This window comes from Pithys albifrons, chromosome 24, assembly GCF_047495875.1.
Source record: "Pithys albifrons albifrons isolate INPA30051 chromosome 24, PitAlb_v1, whole genome shotgun sequence".
NCBI classification, from domain to species: domain Eukaryota; kingdom Metazoa; phylum Chordata; class Aves; order Passeriformes; family Thamnophilidae; genus Pithys; species Pithys albifrons.
In genome coordinates, this window is record NC_092481.1 from 7,236,700 (window position 1) to 7,253,245 (window position 16,546).

General features: G+C 67.3%; 3 protein-coding genes across 5 annotated transcripts; 2 read left to right on the plus strand and 1 right to left on the minus strand.

The window, feature by feature from the left end:
• Positions 1-30: 30 nt before the first annotated feature.
• PITHD1 (PITH domain containing 1) lies at positions 31-3,218 on the plus strand. The gene is made up of 6 exons (XM_071576982.1): positions 31-246; positions 656-699; positions 830-907; positions 1,671-1,775; positions 2,619-2,727; positions 2,994-3,218. The coding sequence occupies exons 1-6, from the start codon at positions 64-66 to the stop codon at positions 3,093-3,095; spliced, it is 621 nt and encodes a 206-aa protein (XP_071433083.1). The 5' UTR covers positions 31-63; the 3' UTR covers positions 3,096-3,218.
• A 126-nt stretch (positions 3,219-3,344) lies between these two features.
• Positions 3,345-13,003, plus strand: LYPLA2 (lysophospholipase 2). Of its 3 annotated transcripts, none has more exons than XM_071576979.1 (10): positions 3,345-3,405; positions 6,102-6,206; positions 7,611-7,642; positions 8,294-8,359; positions 9,051-9,098; positions 9,277-9,347; positions 9,572-9,645; positions 9,760-9,861; positions 10,058-10,234; positions 10,901-13,003. In XM_071576979.1, exons 2-10 carry the CDS (start codon positions 6,129-6,131, stop codon positions 10,949-10,951), a joined length of 699 nt encoding a protein of 232 aa, XP_071433080.1. In that variant the 5' UTR covers positions 3,345-3,405; positions 6,102-6,128; the 3' UTR covers positions 10,952-13,003. The 3 variants fall into 3 exon arrangements, with proteins under 3 accessions (XP_071433080.1, XP_071433082.1, XP_071433081.1); XM_071576981.1 differs by lacking the exon at positions 3,345-3,405 and adding an exon at positions 3,950-4,144; XM_071576980.1 differs by lacking the exon at positions 3,345-3,405 and adding an exon at positions 4,818-4,924.
• A 972-nt stretch (positions 13,004-13,975) lies between these two features.
• GALE (UDP-galactose-4-epimerase) lies at positions 13,976-16,445 on the minus strand. Its single transcript, XM_071576625.1, has 10 exons — positions 16,227-16,445; positions 15,996-16,111; positions 15,721-15,834; positions 15,147-15,323; positions 14,927-15,040; positions 14,786-14,852; positions 14,601-14,686; positions 14,437-14,514; positions 14,191-14,305; positions 13,976-14,116 (listed from the first exon to the last, which is right to left on the minus strand). The coding sequence occupies exons 1-10, from the start codon at positions 16,342-16,344 to the stop codon at positions 14,061-14,063; spliced, it is 1,041 nt and encodes a 346-aa protein (XP_071432726.1). The 5' UTR covers positions 16,345-16,445; the 3' UTR covers positions 13,976-14,060.
• Between the last annotated feature and the right edge of the window lie 101 nt (positions 16,446-16,546).

Below are 16,546 nucleotides of genomic sequence, written 5' to 3' on the forward strand. Positions count from 1 at the left end.
CGTGTCCCGCTGCCCAGGGGGCGTGTCCTGCGCTGCGCAGGCGCAGTGTGGCGCGGCCGGGCCATGGCGCACGGGCACGGGCGCTGCCGCTGCTGCGGGGCGGACGCGGAGCCGGCGGAGCGCGGCGCGGCCTGGGGGCTCTACCTGCGCATCGACCGGCAGCGCCTGCAGTGCCTCAACGAGCGCCGAGAGGGCTCCGGCGCACTCGTGTTCCGCGCGTGGGAGCAGCGCGGGGACCGCGCGCAGGTGGGCCGGGGGCGCTCCGGGCTGTGCGGGGAGCGGGGCCCGGGGCCGGTTCGGCCTGGGCAGGCACGGCTGGGGCGCTGTGGGCGGTCCTGTGCTCTGCGGGACAGGAAGGACAAGGAGCTGCTGGGGAGGGTCCAGCGGAGCCCACAGGGATGGTTTGGGGTCTGGAGACATTCCCAACCCACCTGGACATGTCCCTGTGCCACCTGCCCCAGGTGTCCCTGCCTGGGCAGGGCTTGGACTGGGTGGTGTCCAGAGGCCCCTTCCACCCCCAGTCGTTCTGTGCCCCTGTGATGGAGGTGCTGTGGGGTCCTCTGAGCCCTGCTGGGGTGACCCCCAACCTGTCCCCCCCAGCCCCAGCCATGACCTGCTCCTCTCTGTCTCTGTCTTTCAATGTCTCTCCCCCCAGTTTGTGGAAAGCGATGACGATGAGGAGTTGCTGTTTAACATCCCGTAAGTGCCGCCCCTGTGGCACCGCTGGCAGGGCCTGGTGCTCCCCTGGGCGTGAGGCACAGCCTGTGCCCCTCCAGCAGGGGCTGGGCTGGACAGGTCGGGGTGCAGTGCCCTCTGTGTGTGTGGGCAGGTTCACGGGCAGCGTGAAGTTGAAAGGAGTGCTCGTGATGGGCGAGGACGACGGGACACACCCGGCGGAGATGAGGCTGTGAGTAGAACCTGCTGTCACCCTACGGGGGCTCAGCTGGGACCCTGGCACCTCTGGGGGCTGTGCTGTGGGACCTGGGCACTCCAGGGACCCAGCAGGGCAAACACTGCAGCTTGTGTGGGGTGAGCAGCTTGCGTGGGCTGGAACCAGCCTGCCATGGGCCCAGTGGGATGGAGCAGAGGGGCCAGAGGGACACTCTGAGCACTGGGAAGGAGGGACTGAGGAGAAGGGGCAGTGCCCTGTGTGGCCAGGTGAGGTGTGGAGGGCACCTGCTGAGCCATGGCCTGTGCCAGCTCTTGAAGGAGAGAGCCCCTTCTTTATACTGCTGCTTTCTTACTGTAATGGAGGAGCATCAGGTACTCTGCAGTTCCTGCTTGTGAGGGGGAAGATCCACCTTTATCAGCCCACCTTGTCCTGTGTGTCCCACTCCCAGCACCTGCTCCTTGTGCTCAGGAGGACAAAGGAGCAGCACAGCCCAAGTGCTGGTGCTGAATTTAGCTGGAATTACCTGCTGTGTGGTGCCCAGCTTGTCCTGTTTCCTCCAATATCTGGGCTCCCTCATACACCCAAGAGACACCTGCAGCTCCCCAGCTTTGTTCCCTGCTCTTCCTTGTTATTTCTCCAGACGCTTTGTGGTGGTGAGAGCACAAAGTAAACTCAGTTTCTCGTTGAGAAGAATGTGGGCAGTGCTAATGGATGAGGAGGAAACCAATTAGCTGCCCTGCTATTAACAGCTTCCTGGGTTTGCTTCCTGTCTCCCCAGGTTCAGGAACATTCCCCACATGTCCTTTGATGACACAGCCAGGGAAGCAGAGCAGACCTTCAGCCTGAACCGGGACCCCTTGGGCGAGCTGGAGTATCCCACCAAGTACGGGGCAGGCCTGGGGTGGGGCTGCTGCTGCTGCCAGGGGGGCAGAGCCAGCCTGGGCATCTGTGCCAGTGTGGGGCAGAGCCAGCCTGGGCATCTGTGCCAGTGTGGGGCAGAGCCAGTGTGGGGCAGTGCCAGTGTGGGGCAGAGCCAGTGTGGGGCAGAGCCAGCCCAGGGCAGTGCCAGTGTGGGGCAGAGCCAGTGTGGGGCAGAGCCAGCCCAGGGCAGTGCCAGTGTGGGGCAGAGCCAATGTGGGGCAGAGCCAGCCCAGGGCAGTGCCTGCCCTGCCCAGCTTGTCCTGCCCTTGCCAGGTGGGAGCTCTGCTCTGACACCTCCTGCCCAGGGCCTGGGGGGCCTGTCCCGGTGCCCCAGGACTCCTGGGGGTGCAGAGTGTTGCTGGTGTCCTGTCCCTGTCCCTGTGCCAGCCCATTGCTGGCCCCCAGGGCTGAGGGAGCAGCTGCTGCCTGTCTGATGCCAGGGCTGGCTGTGCTGGGGTGGGCAGTGGGGCAGGGCCCGGGGTGGGCAGTGGGGCAGGGCCCGGGGTGGGGCAGGGCCCGCAGTGGGGCAGGGCCCGGGGTGGGCAGTGGGGCAGGGCCCGCAGTGGGGCAGGGCCCGGGGTGGGCAGTGGGGCAGGGCCCGGGGCCCGCAGTGGGGCAGGGCCCGGGGTGGGGCAGGGCCCGGGGTGGGCAGTGGGGCAGGGCCCGGGGTGGGCAGTGGGGCAGGGCCCGGGGTGGGGCAGGGCCCGGGGTGGGGCAGGGCCCGGGGTGGGGCAGGGCCCGCAGTGGGGCAGGGCCCGCAGTGGGGCCGGAGCCGCAGCGCCCCCTCCGGGCTGTTTCCCTGCAGGATCTCCCGTTTCTCCAACCTGCACCACCTCTCCATGCACTTCCCCAAGAACTTCGGGGCAGAGACCACCAAGATCCTTTACATTGGCCTGAAGGGGGAGTGGACGGAGGTGAGGCCGGGCCGGGCCGGGCCGGGGGGAGCCGCGCGCTGTGCCCGGGGGTGGGAGCGGAGGGGCCCGGGGGTGGCAGCGGAGGGGCCCGGGGGTGGCAGCGGAGGGGCCGGGGGTGGCAGCGGAGGGGCCCGGGGTGGCAGCGGAGGGGCCGGGGGTGGCAGCGGCTCCGGGGTGTGACCGCGGAGGGGCCCGGGGGTGGCAGCGGGGGGGCCCGGGGTGGCAGCGGAGGGGCCCGGGGTGTGACACCCGGCCGGTCCCCGCAGGCCCATCGCCACGAGGTCACCCTGTGCAGCTACGAGGCGTCCGCCAACCCCGCGGACCACCGGCTGGAGCAGATCAGCCCGCGGACACACTTCATCTCCTGAGGCGCCGCCGGACCGGGCGCTCCCGGGGCAGCGGGGCCGGCCCCGCGCTCTGCCCCGAGCCCGGGCCGGGGGCGGCGGGGCCGGTTCCGGCCGTGGCGGGCAATAAACACGCTGCGGTGCAGAGCTGTGCCTGTGCCTGTCCCTGTCCCTGACCGCGGGGCCCGCCCGGTGCTGCCGTGCCCGGTGCCGCCATGGCCGGTGCGCCCTCTCCCGGCGCCGCGTGGCGTCACGTCCGTCGCGCCGCCGGAAGTTCCGGCGGTGGCGGGTCACGGGGGAGCCGCGAGGAGCGCGCGCGCCGGGCCGCGGAGAGGTGCGGGGGGGCGGGGGCTGTACCACCGGCGGGGGGGGGGGGGGGACCGGGAGGGGGATGTACCACCGGGAGGGGGGAACCGGGGCGGGGGCTGTACCACCGGGAGGGGGGGGGAACCGGGAGGGGGATGTACCACCGGCGGGGGGGGGGGGAACCGGGAGGGGGATGTACCACCGGGGCGGGGGCTGTACCACCGGGACGGGGCGTGGGGGAGAACCGGGAGGGGGGAGAGAACCGGGAGGGGGATGTACCACCGGCGGGGAGGGGGGGGGGAGAACCGGGAGGGAGGAGGAACCACCGGCGGGGAGGGAGGGGGGAGAACCGGGAGGGAGGAGGAACCACCGGGAGGGGGGAACCGGGGCGGGGGCTGAACCACCGGCGGGGGGGGGGGGGAACCGGGAGGGGGGGGAGAACCGGGAGGGAGGAGGAACCACCGGGGGGGGGGGGGAACCAGGAGTTGGGGGGGAACCGGGGCTGGGGATGTACCACTTGGGGCGGGGGGAACCGGGAGGGGGATGTACCACTGGGGGCAGGGGGGTGGAACCGGAGCGCCCTCACGGGGGACCGGGGGAATCGCGGGCCGAGGAGGGGCCGCGGTTCCGGCTCCGGGAGCGGGCCCGTCGCTTCCCGCCGCTTCCGGGCGCTCCCGGGCCGGGTTTGTCCCGGCCCCGCGGGGTGTCGGGCCCTGAGAGCGCTGGGGCGCCGCAATTAACGCTCATTACCGACCTGCCCCCTCCCGGTGAGCGTTCCCCCTCCGTGGGGTCGGTGACGGGCCGCAGCTCCCCCAGCCCCGGCCGGGCCCCGATCCGCGTCCTGCCCGGGCTGTTCCACACACGGGGCTGTCTGGGGGGCTTTGTCCTGTCCCTGCCCTGCCGGCCTTGTGTTCCCTTGGTCGTGGGGTTGGGTTGGGTTGTGCGTCCTCCAGCTGCGGGCAGGGGGGCCCCGGCTGGCCCCAGGCTGGCCCCGGCTGGCCCCAGGCTGGCCCCGGCTGGCCCCAGGCTGGCCCCAGGGCGTCCGGGGCAGTGCTGCCCCCAGCCCGGCCTGTGGCTTTGCCTGCCGGACCTGCCGGGGTTGATGCTGTGCCCGTGGCTCGCAGGGCAGGGCTGTCCGGGCTGTCCGGGCTGTGCCCGTGGCTCGCAGGGCAGGGCTGGCCGGGCTGTCCGGGCTGTGCCCGTGGCTCGCAGGGCAGGGCTGGCCGGGCTGTCCGGGCTGTGCCCGTGGCTCGCAGGGCAGGGCTGGCCGGGCTGTGCCCGTGGCTCGCAGGGCAGGGCTGTCCGGGCTGTGCCCGTGGCTCGCAGGGCAGGGCTGGCCGGGCTGTGCCCGTGGCTCGCAGGGCAGGGCTGGCCGGGCTGTCCCGCCCGCTGTTGTGCCCCGGTCCGCCCCGCACGTGGCCGTGTGTGTGTCAGATCCGGCGCTGCCGCCCCGGTGTTTCTGTGCCATCAGCTGTGCCGGCAGTCGGGGAGCCAGTCGGGCAGGTCTGGCCCGGGCTGGCACTGCAGGACGAGGCTGTTTCTCTCGGGTGAGGCTGTGTCTGCTGGGACTCTGGGGGGCTTTGGGGGCTCCAAGCCCCCCGGACGGGGGGCACTCACCGGGGGCTGCAGCTGCCTCAGAGGGGCAGCGCCAACTCTGATCCCTGTGAGCAGGGACAGCACCCAGGGAATGGCTGGGCCTGTGCCAGGGCAGGTCAGGTTGGATCTCGGGTAAAGGTTCTTTCCCCAGAGGGTGGTGGGCACTGCCCAGGCTCCCCAGGGCAGTGGGCACAGCCCCAAGGCTGCCAGAGCTCCAGGAGGGTTTGGGTGATGCTCTGGGGCACAGGGTGGGTTGTTGGGGTGTCTGTGCAGGGCCATGGGTTGGACTGGGTGATCCCTGTGGGTCCCTTCCAGCTCAGGAGAGTCCATGACTCTGATGTTGCTCCGGGAGGCTGATCCCGCTCCCGGGGGATGATGGCAGTGCTGTAAATGAGCTCTGATCTAATTAGTCCTGGTGGGTCAGCAGGGTCAGGGAGGTCACGTGAGGAGCTGGAGTGGGAATAAACGCCGCGGGCTGTTGTGACTGGAGGTGCTGTGGGGGCCCTGCTGGGCCCGGGCACAGGGAGGGGACAGGCAGCCCTTGGTGCTGGCAGGACACTGTGGCTGTGGGGACAGCAGGGGTGGCCCTGGCTGCTGTCCTGGGGAGGGACAGGGATGTCATCCATGACTGGGGCTCAGGCCAGCTCCCAGTGCTTGGCTTACCCCTAAAACACTCCATAAAACAGGGCTGGACCTCTATTAGTGCAGTAAAGCCTGTGGTGGTGCTGTTGGCATTTCCTGCTTCCCCCTTGGAGCAGATGTGAATCAGGCACCGCTGGGGGCCGGGCAGGGAGAGGGGGAGGACAGAGGGCTGGAGGAGTGAGGGAGTGCTTGGGCTGTGCCCTCTGCCCACGCTGGTGCAGTCACAGCAGTAACTTTGGCTCTGAGGTGTAATTTCTGAGCTAATTTTAACACTTCCAGCACCCCACGCATGTGACATGGGAAGTGTTTGGTGCTTCCTGGCTCTCCAGCCCTGCCAGGCCAGGCATGGAGTGGGGTGTCCCGAGGGCTCAAACATCAAAGCCTTCACCTACTCTTTAATTTTCCCCCCAGCAGCTGCTCCCTCTGGAGCAAATAGGGGAAGAGGAGGTAGTTTCCCTGGCTCACCTCTGCCCCTGTGTCCCACAGGTGCCAGTGTCGAGTCCCTCCCAGTGTATGTGTGGTAACAACATGTCTGTCCCCCTCCTCGCCGACGCCGTGACCGTCTCAGGGGCAGAGCGGGAGACCGCAGCGGTAAGGGGTGGGAAACGGGGGGTGGGAGATGGGGGGCTGGGAGATGGGGGCTGGGAGATGGGGGGCTGGGAGATGGGGGGCTGATCCCCCCTGGGGCTGGGAAACGGGGGGTGGGAGATGGGGGGCTGGGAGATGGGGGCTGGGAGATGGGGGGCTGGGAGATGGGGGGCTGATCCCCCCTGGGGCTGGGAAACGGGGGGTGGGAGATGGGGGGCTGGGAGATGGGGGGCTGGGAGATGGGGGACTGGGAGATGGGGGGCTGATCCCCCCTGGGGCTGGGAAACGGGGGGGTGGGAGATGGGGGACTGGGAGACGGGGGGTGGGAGATGGGGGGTGGGAGACGGGGGCTGGGAGACGGGGGGCTGGGAGACGGGGGGCTGGGAGACGGGGGGCTGGGAGATGGGGGGCTGGGAGATGGGGGGCTGGGAGACGGGGGGCTGGGAGACAGGGGGCTGGGAGATGGGGGGCTGATCCCCCCTGGGGCTGGGAAATGGGGGGTGGGAGACGGGGGGCTGGGAGACAGGAGCTGATCCCCCCTGGGGCTGGGAAACAGGGGCCTGGGAGATGGGGGGCTGATCCCCCCTGGGGCTGGGAGACAGGGGGTGCTCCCCGCTGGGGCTGGGAGGCAGGGGCTGATCCCTTCTGGGAACTGGAAACAGGGGCTGCTCCCAGGAGGTTCAGAGAAGCCTCAGGCTGGGCCTGTGGCCCATCAGCTCAGCAGGGGGAGGCAGGAGCAATGAGGGCTCACCTTGCTGGGGAAAAGGACCTGTCCTTGGGCTGGGCTGTTGCAGTGTGGAAGCACAGACACAGCCTGGCAACTCGGCCTTGGAGGCCAGTGGGAGTTGGAGCTGATTTGGCTGTTTAAACTGTTAAAAGGAGCCCCTCTCAGTCCTTCCCTGGGTGCACAGGCTGCCCTCCCACTGCTCCCCAGGGCTTGGGGGTTGCTGTAGCCTCAGATGAAAAGCCCATGGGGGTAGTTTGTGAGTGTTTGGTGATACATGGAAGGGATTCCTGGCTGGGAGGGTGGGCAGGCCCTGGCACAGGTTGCCCAGAGCAGCTGTGGCTGCCCCAGCCCTGGGAGTGTCCCAGGCAAGGTTGGACAGGGCTTGGAGCACCCTGGGCTGGTGGAAGGTGACACAGGATGGGAGAGACATGAGCTTGAAGTGCCTTCCCACCCAAACCGTTCTGTGGGTCAGGCTGTGCTGTGCTCTGTGTGGTGCCATATCCCAGACCCGCCCATCCCTCACGCTCCAGGCAGCACAGAGGTGGCCTGAGCGTCACTGAGAGTCTCTTCTAGTCAGTGACTCACTGTCCATTTGCCACGTCCCTGCCAGCCCAGCCCTGCCCCTCTCCCAGTGCTCCAACTCTCACACCAGCTGATCCTCTTCCTTTTCTGTTTGACAGGTCATTTTCTTGCATGGCCTTGGAGACACAGGGTGAGCATCCCTGGAGCAGGTTTGGGCAGGGATGTGTTGTCTGCAGGTGTCTGGGTTTTGCCCTTGGCTGCTGCTCTCCCGGGGCCAGCTCCAGGATCTGTGTGGGGCTGTGGGCCGGGGTGTGTGGCTGCTCCTGCTCCGGAATGGCAGGAATGGCAGGGAATCACAGGGAATTGAGGCCAGCAGCTGTCTGCACTTGAATATTTATGATGCCAGCAGCCTGGCAGCCCCCACCCCCCGCGGTGAGCGGTGCTGCCTTTCAGGATTGCTGATAAGCACTGCGGCTTTTCCAGTCATGGGAGGGCTGGAGTGGGGCTGTGCCTGGCCCAGGGCATCTCTGCTGTGCAAGGCCACCTTGGAGGGCAGCCTGGGCTATGGAGGGGACAGAGGGCTTCTCCCTGCACAGAAGGTTATCTCCTTGTCCCCCCTGCCTGCAGCTCCAGGGCTTTGTGTGCTGCCCTGGCCCTGATGCAGAGGGGCAGCAGTGCCAGGGGGCAATCAGCGCCAGGGCTTCATGGGATGAGGGGTGCAGGCTGTTGGGGTGGGCAGGACCTGATAAAATAACACCAGGGGAGGGGCAGGGGGGCAGAAGCCTTGGGGACAGTGGCTGTGCCCAGCCCTGAGCTGGCTGTGCCCTCTGCTCTCCCCCAGGCACAGCTGGGCCGACGCGCTCTCCTCCATCCGCCTGCCCTACGTGAAGTACATCTGCCCTCACGCGTAAGTGCTGCCCCTGCCAGGGGGCCCTGGGGGGCCCAGGGGGGCCTGGGCGGCTCTGAGGCTGCCAGGGCTGTTGGTTGGGGGAGGCAGGTGGTGGCCTGAGCCCTGCCCTGCCCATGGGGCTGCACAGCCAGGCTGGCTGTGCTGCCAGTGCCCGTTCCTGCTGCGGGCACAGCGGTTCCCCACAGAGCTGACCAGCACACCAGCTGCTGCTCCAAGTCTCTGTCCTTCCCCCTCCTGTCCTCTGCTCATCCCTGCTGGCTGCAGTGACAGCCAAAGGCACTGGAGCTCCTTCTCCATCCCCTGGTCAGGCAGAAGAAGAAGGACAAGCTCCCACTGTGTTCCCAGTGCCAGCAGCCCGTGCAGGGGGCGCTCACTGGGCTGTGAGCTCTGGTGTCCCTTCCCAGTGTCCCATCCTGGCCCTGGGAGCAGGCAGCAGGAGAGGGATGCAGGTGCTCTGCCCCCCAGGTGGGCTGCTTGGCAGTGCCCTGCAGCCACCAGCTGAGCTGGGATCTGCTTAGGGCTGGCAGGGGATCCCCAGGGTCACCCTGCAGCCCCTGGGCCGGGTCTGGTGGCCCTGATCTGCCCCTGTCCCTTGGGAGTCGTGTCCTGCAGCTGTGGGCAGGAGGGACAGTCCCCCCTCGCCCCTTGGCTCAACTTGAGCTAAACCACCTGCACTGTTTGTCCGCAGGCCCCGGATCCCGGTGACCCTCAACATGAAGATGGTCATGCCCTCCTGGTCAGTGCTCTGGGGACAGGGCTGGGTGGGACCCTTCTGGGGGGTGAGAGGGATGGGGGAACTGCAGAGCCAAATCCAGGGCCCTGTGGGAGTCTGGAAGGGCAGAGCAGCCCCAGCTCCTGCCTGCCCACACCCTGGGTGCTGGGAGAGGTTGGGCTGACCCTGCTGCTTCTCCCAGGTTTGACCTGATGGGCTTGACTCCAGATGCACCCGAGGATGAAGCTGGGATCAAGAAAGCTGCAGAAAACAGTAAGAAGCTTGTGGGAGGGGGCAGTGGTGAGCTCTTGAATGCCTCTCCCTTGATGGGACTGAAGAGGGTATTTTCCTTCCACCTCCTTCCTTTCTGCCCTCCTGTGATCCCAGTCCACCCTCTCCCTGGCACTTCTGCCTCTCCCTGATGTGCCAAATGTCCTTGTGCACCACGAGGTGTCAGGTGCTGCTTTCCACTCTCCCCTTTCTCCATCTCCTTCCAGTTAAAGCAATTATTGAGCATGAGATGAAGAATGGGATCCCTCCCAACCGCATCATCCTGGGGGGCTTCTCACAGGTGAGCTGCTGGACCCCAATTTGCCCTCCACAGACCCCTCTCAGGGGGAGCCTGTGTGGTGAGGTGGGTGGCCCGGGATGCCCCCAGCACTCACTGCATCCTCCTCTGCTGCAGGGCGGTGCCCTGTCGCTGTACACGGCTCTCACCTGCCAGCACCAGCTGGCTGGCATCGTGGCACTCAGCTGCTGGCTGCCCCTGCACAAGGCCTTCCCACAGGTACCCAGCACTGCTGTGCCCACAGGGAGGGTGGGGCGGCGGGATTGTCCCATCTGGAACTCTCCAGAGTGTTTTCCAGCAGCTCTCCACTCACCTGTTGAGTTGAGCTGCCGGGGGATGTGTTGGGTGCAGCTCCTGCCCCAGTGCCTGCTGGACCCCTCACCTGGGCACACCTGAGCATTCCCCTCTCGTGCAGGCGGCGAACAACGGGGTGAACAAGGACATTGCCATCCTGCAGTGCCACGGGGAGATGGACCCCATGATCCCCGTCCGCTTCGGGGCCCTCACGGCCGAGAAGCTCAAATCTGTCGTCACCCCCACCAAGGTGCAGTTCAAAACCTACCCTGGAGTCATGCACAGTTCCTGTCCTCAGGTCAGTGCCACGGGGGCAGGGAGGGGATGGCACTCCTCGGGAATGTCTTTGCTGTGGTGGCCAGTGGCAGGACTCAGGGAAGGGCTGGAGCTGTGCAGGGGCAGGGAGGGGATGGCACTCCTCGGGAATGTCTTTGCTGTGGTGGCCAGTGGCAGGGCTCAGGGAAGGGCTGGAGCTGTGCAGGGTCAGGATGGGTCTCAGGAAAAGGTTCTTCCCCCAGAGGGTGGTGGGCACTGACCAGGCTCCCCAAGGCAGTGGGCACGGCCCCAAGGCTGCCAGAGCTCCAGGAGGGTTTGGATGATCCTCTTGAGCACAGGGTGGGATTGCTGGGGTGTCTGTGCAGGGAGAGGGTGGGATCGTTGGGGTGTCTGTGCAGGGGAAGGGCTTGGACTGGGTTATCCTGTGGGTCCCTTCCAGCTCAGGTCATTCTGTGACTCTGTGCCCATCAGTGGCTGGAGTCACCTTTGGGATCTGTGGGACCATTCCCAGCACGGTGGGTCAGGCAGGGCAGTGAATACACAGGGTGTTTGTTCCTGACCCACTCCAGGGAGGGCACAGCCCCTGTACCCCATGCCCAGGGCAGGGCCTGGGCCCGGGGAGGCTGCAGGGCCCCCGTGCCCCATGGCCGGGTACAGCCTGTGGTGACGGGCCCTGTGCTGCCCACAGGAGATGATGGCGGTGAAGGAGTTCATCGAGAAGCTGCTGCCCCGGGTCTGAGCTGGGCTCTGGCGCAGGGGAGGAGGGTGCCAGGGCCCCACTGCCCGTGCCCCGTGCCCCACCGCTGTGAAGGAAGCCATGGCCCCACCGCCCCTGCCCGGCCCTGCCCCTGCCCCGCCGCCCCCGCTGCCCCCGGAGCCCACCCCGGGCTGTGCAGGGCGAGTCGGGCAGTGGCCTCTGCTCTGCTGCTCTGGCTCCGAGCGGGTGCCCTGCGGGGCTGGCACAGGGCAGGGGACGTTCTCCTGTCAGGTGTGGGGTTTTGTACCAGTATTAGGGTGGGCCGTGCCTGGGTGTGGTGGGGGGAGCGGGTGGGCACAGGGCAGGGCTGGGGCACCCCTGTGGCTCGGCCCGGGCTCTGCCCTTGGGGGCAGCTCTGGGGTTTGCAGTGAGAGCTCAGGAGCTCAGGGCTGCCCTGGGGGTGCCCCGGGGATGCCCCCGGCCCTGGGCTGGCCCTGCCAAAGGCTGCCCGGGTGGGTGGGCAGGACCAGCGCAGCCCCCCACGCCCCGCATGGCCCCGCCTGCCGCACACGCACACTGCCCCCGGCCTGGGCACTCTGCCCTCCTGCCATCATCTCCTCCTCTGCCTACTCTGGTTGCTTTCACAATCTCCTCCTTGGCCCTGTGGGGCCCAGAGGGATCTCCCCCTGACCCCAGTCCAGCTCTGCACCCCCAGAGCCCCAAAACCTCGTTTACAATCATGGAGCCCAACGCCAGCCCATCCTTAATATCTCTCTTGCTGCTACTTGTCCTTTCCTTTGGACTTGGGCTGGCACAGGGAGGGAGAGGGGAGGTCCCTGGTCCCCAGGTTTGGCTCCTGGCGCAGCTGGAAGAAGCAGCTCTGCTCCCAAGCCATCATCTCACCAGCATCTGAGGCCTGGGTGCCGCTGTGCCCCACTCTGTGGGCAGTGCGGGGGTCTCACTGCTCCCTGGGGGTCTCTGCTCTGTGGGGCAGTGGAATCGTGTCCCTCTGTGTACAATCACCAGGGGCCCCGGGGTCCTTTGCCCCCCGTGGGTTTCCCTCTCCCGAGTGCTGGCATCGTGCTGGGTGTGGGGCCGGGCCTGTCCCCAGCAGCTCCCTGGGCACAGGGCCCTGAATGTCTCCTCAGGGGGGCTCCTGCCCCCCTGTCCTCCCCTCCCCTCCCACAGGGCAGTGGCTGTTGAGCAGTGCTGCCCTTGCCTGCCCCCTGGGCTGAGCCCACAGCCCCACGGCCTGGGGCTGATCATGTCTTTGAACCCCCCACACCACCCCTGCCCCCAGGGCTGTCCCCACCGCCCCTCGCCCTGAGGAGCCTCTGCCCAGTGCCCCCAGGCCCAGCACGGGCTGGGGCCAGGGCTGGGAGCTCCCTGGGGCGAGGGGCTGCCCCGGGGCTGGGGGGGCTCGGCCCAGCAGCTCTGCTCATCTGTGCCCCCCAGCCCAGGGTGCCCCCCAGCCCGGGATGCCCAAAGCAATAACCCGCTCTCTGGAGAGTTGGATCTGTGGGACCCACCCTTGGCTGGGTTCTTGGCTTGGGGGTTGGTTGGGGTTTTAATTTTTTCTCTGCTTTGGGAAGTCTTAAACCAGCGAAGCTGATGCTGGTGCTGGGGGAGCCCAGCTCTGCCCCTGCCCCTGCCCTGGGGCTCAGCCCTGCTGGGGCTCCCACGTTCTGTTTTAACGCTGCTGTCCCTCCCCCTGTGCTGGGCCAGGGTGGGGGCACGGGGGGCCCCCTGGGGTGGGAGTGCAGCCCCCTGGGGTGGGAGTGGAGCCCCCTGTGCATTCCTGAGGGCTGGGGAGGGACAGACAGACCTGTTTGACTGTGAACTGAACCGTGTGTGGTGGGGGGCCTGGGACCACCCCTGGGGCCTCGCCTGGCCCCTCTGCAGAGCACTCCTGCTCACTCCCTGCCCGTCCCTGGGAGGGAGAATGGCTTCTCTCCATTCCTCAATACAGCTTTGGGTTTCTTTCTTGTTTTTTTTTCTTCTCTCGTCTTCCTTGTACATGTTTGGGGTTTCTGTGTGTGTGTGCGTGTGTTCCACAGAGAACCAAGGTGAAATAAATCCTGAACCTGCCCTGGAGCCAAACTGAGTCATTCGTGGCTGGGCAGGACCCCCAACTGCCCATCTGGGAGGGAGGGTGGAGGGTGGCTGAGAACGAGGCCCCAGGGGGTGACATTTTTGGAGGCAGCAGCTCTGGCTGAGGGGAAGCAGAACAAAGCTGTCACTTAGAAAGTAGGAAAGTTTATTTAAAAACAAATCAAAAGCTCGATTCATAATTTAGTAGTATAAGTTATTCATCCAGCCAACAGCAAAGGGGAGCAACTGCGTCAGCCCTGCCTGACAGAGCCCCTGGAGCTGCCAGGAATAAATAGGAGCAGTCTGAGAGGCTCCTGGACAGCCTTTGGCACCAGGATCTGGGAAGTGGCTGCCACAGGGAATGTGGAAGCAAAACCACGCACCCATGGGGTGATAGACCAGGCCAGCCCTGGCAGGGGCTTCTCTGGCTCAGCAGGAGCAGGTGCGATGAGATTTGGTCCCCAAAACCGTGCTGGGGGACTGGGAGAGGGGAGTGTGAGAAGCCCTTGGCACCCACCAGGGCCTTTGCCCTGGAGAGGTGGGCTGAGGAAATGAGCCATGGTGGCCTTGGAATGTGAGTGCTCCCTGTGGGAGTGGGGCTGCTGTGGGGCTCAGCACCTTCTCCGTGCCCAGGGCAGGGGCTGTGGGTGCCCAGGAGCCAGGTGGGGCAGCAGGAACAGCGGCTTCCTCTGCAGTGGGGGCTCAGCAGGACTCACATGTCCAAGTGCTGGATGCAGCCACTGCCCAGGGCATAGGGAGAGCCTGGGAGCAGCTCCCCTGGTGGCTGCAGGGCCCAGCCAAGCACGAGCCGTGGGCATTCCCATGGGGAGTTTCACAGGAGCTAAACCAGGCCCTGGCTCTTTTGTTCATTGTGGTTCTGCTCTCTGAGATGCAAAGGACCTGGGGGGATGAGGAGGGGAGAGGCTGAGGCTGCCCCGTGCCAGGGGCAGGAGGGGGAGCTGGAGCTGCTCCCAGGACGATGCCAGCCCTGCTGGGGCCGGGGTGGGCAGGAAGGGCTGGTCTGGAGCAGCCCCTGAGCTTGGCCAGCCCCGGGCCTGGCTCAGTTCTTGCTGAAGCCCGTGGGATTCTGCAGCTGCCACCGCCACAGGTCCTCACCTGGAACGGGGAGAAGGGAGTGAGGGTGGGCCCGGCCTGGCAGTGCCCGGGGTGCCAGGGAGGGCTGTCCTTACACATCTTGTCCAGGCCAAAGGCAGCTTTCCAGCCCAGCTCCTGCTCGGCCAGCGCCGGGTCTGCGTAGCAGGAGGCCACGTCCCCCTCCCGCCGGGCCGTGATCCGGTACTTGATCTGCAGGGCAAGCAGCTCTGTGGGTCTGGGGGCTCCCACGGGGGCAGAGGGAGCAGTGCCAGGGGCTGCTGTGGCAGTGAGGGCTGGTGGAGGGGCCGGGGGCGTTTGTGGCCATGCAGGTCCGACCTTACCTCCCTCCCTGAGGCTTTCTCCATGGCCTGGACCATCTGCAGGACGGAGTAGCCGGTGCCTGTGCCCAGATTGTAGATCTGGGAGGAGGATAAGAGACATGGATCAGCTTTAGCTCCCTCAGCAGCCCCCCAGGGCTGGCAGCACCCCCTGTGCCCCGGGGTACCTTGCAGCCACAGTTCTCCTTGAGCTTCTTCAGAGCAGCGATGTGGCCCTTGGCCAGGTCCACGACATGGATGTAATCCCTGACTCCTGCAGGGAGGAGAGGGAGAGGGCAGAGCCTGTGCTGGGGGTGCAGCCGGGCTGGGGGCACAGGGAGGGGCAGCTCTGCCCCACCCAGCCATGGCGTACCCGTTCCATCGTCCGTCTTGTAGTCGTTCCCAAACACACTGAGGAATTCCCGGCGTCCCACGGCCACCTGGCAGCGGCACAGGGAGCCCTGTCAGCCTGTGCCCCCCGTGGGGGTCCCCAGAGGCTGTGGTGGGGCAGTACCTGTGCCACGTAGGGCATGAGGTTGTTTGGGATGCCCTGAGGGTCTTCTCCAATCATCCCCGACTCGTGGGCACCGATGGGGTTGAAGTAGCGCAGGAGAACAGCGTTCCAGTCCTGGGGAAGTGCAGATACTGCTGAGGGGTGCCTGGGGGTGCCAGCCCACCCACCCCTCGCTGCCCTGGGTACAGCCCTCAGCTCCCACCCACGGGCAGCTCCTCACCGGCTCTGCCCTGCACAGATCCTGGATCATCTCCTCAATGAAGAACTTGGATTTGCCGTAGGGGTTGGTGCAGCTGCCCACCGGGTGCTTCTCATCCAGGGGCAGGTACTTGGGGTCCCCATAGACGGTGGCAGAGCTGCTGAACACGATGTTCCTCACGCCGTGGGCCTTCATGGTCTGGGCAGAGGAACAGGCAGAGAGCTCAGTGTGCTGGGGCCAGCCCTGCCCAGGCACTGCCACGTCCCGGGGCAGCACCAGGGGGAGCAGGGCAGGGAGAACAGGGAACAGAACAGGAGCAGCACAGGTAGCAGAAGAGGGAGCAGCACAGCCACGCCAGCACAGCACCCCACACCCTTGTGCATCCTGTTGACCCAGCCCAGATCCTGGTCTCGCCCATATCCCTCTGCCTTCACCAAAGCACCAGGGCAGAGAGTCCTGACGGCATCAGTCTGGGAGGTTTCCACAGGGGTGTCGGCTCCGCCCCTTTCCACCCATTCCCCGGTTTTCCTGCAGCTCTGAAATCCCCCTTTATCGTGGCCCCAGCCCCTGCAGCCCCCCAGCAGCCCCCGCTCACCTCCAGCAGCCGGATGGTCCCGGTGAGGTTCACTCTGTAATACTCCAGAGGCTTCTGCACGGACTCGCCCACCGCCTTCAGCCCCGCCAGATGCAGCACGGCCGAGAATCGGTGCTGCGGGGGGAGCAGCGGGGCATGGGAGGGACCGGCCGGATCGCCCCCGGGAGCCCCGTTCGGCCCCGGACCGGGGGTGTCCCGGCGCTCCCATCCCGGGCTCTCCCGGCGCTCCCTCCCCAGTGCTCCCTCCCTGCCTCGCAGTCCCCCCCGGCTCCCACCTGCCCGAAGAGCTCCCGCAGCGCCGCCCCGTCGGTGATGTCGAGCTCCTGGAAGGGCACGGGCCGGCCCGCGATCTGCTCCACGCGCCGGAGGCTCTCGGGGAGCGCGTCGGGCCCTGCGGGCGGCAGGAGGGGGGGATGAGGGGCCGGGCCGGGGGTCCCGCACAGTGCGGGATGGGGGGCGGGATGGGGGTCCCGCACGGCCCGGGCTGGCGCCGGGCCCGCTCGCACCTCGCGCGGCGTTGTGCAGGTTGTCGATGACGAGCGGGCTGTACCCCGCCTGCAGCAGCTCCAGCACGCAGTGGCTGCCGATGTACCCCGCGCCGCCCGTCACCAGCACCCGCTCCATGGCCGGACCCTCCGCGGCCGCGCACGTCAGCAGCGCCCGCGCTTCCTGCAGCGCCGGGGACGCCGCCTGGGCACATCCCCGGGGCGGGAACAGCCCCCGGTTACGCCCCCGGGGCGGGAACAGCCCCCAGTCACACCCTCAGGGCGGGCCCGGAACGCCTCCGGGGCACTTGCCCCGGTCTGATCCCTCCCGGGCCCCCGCC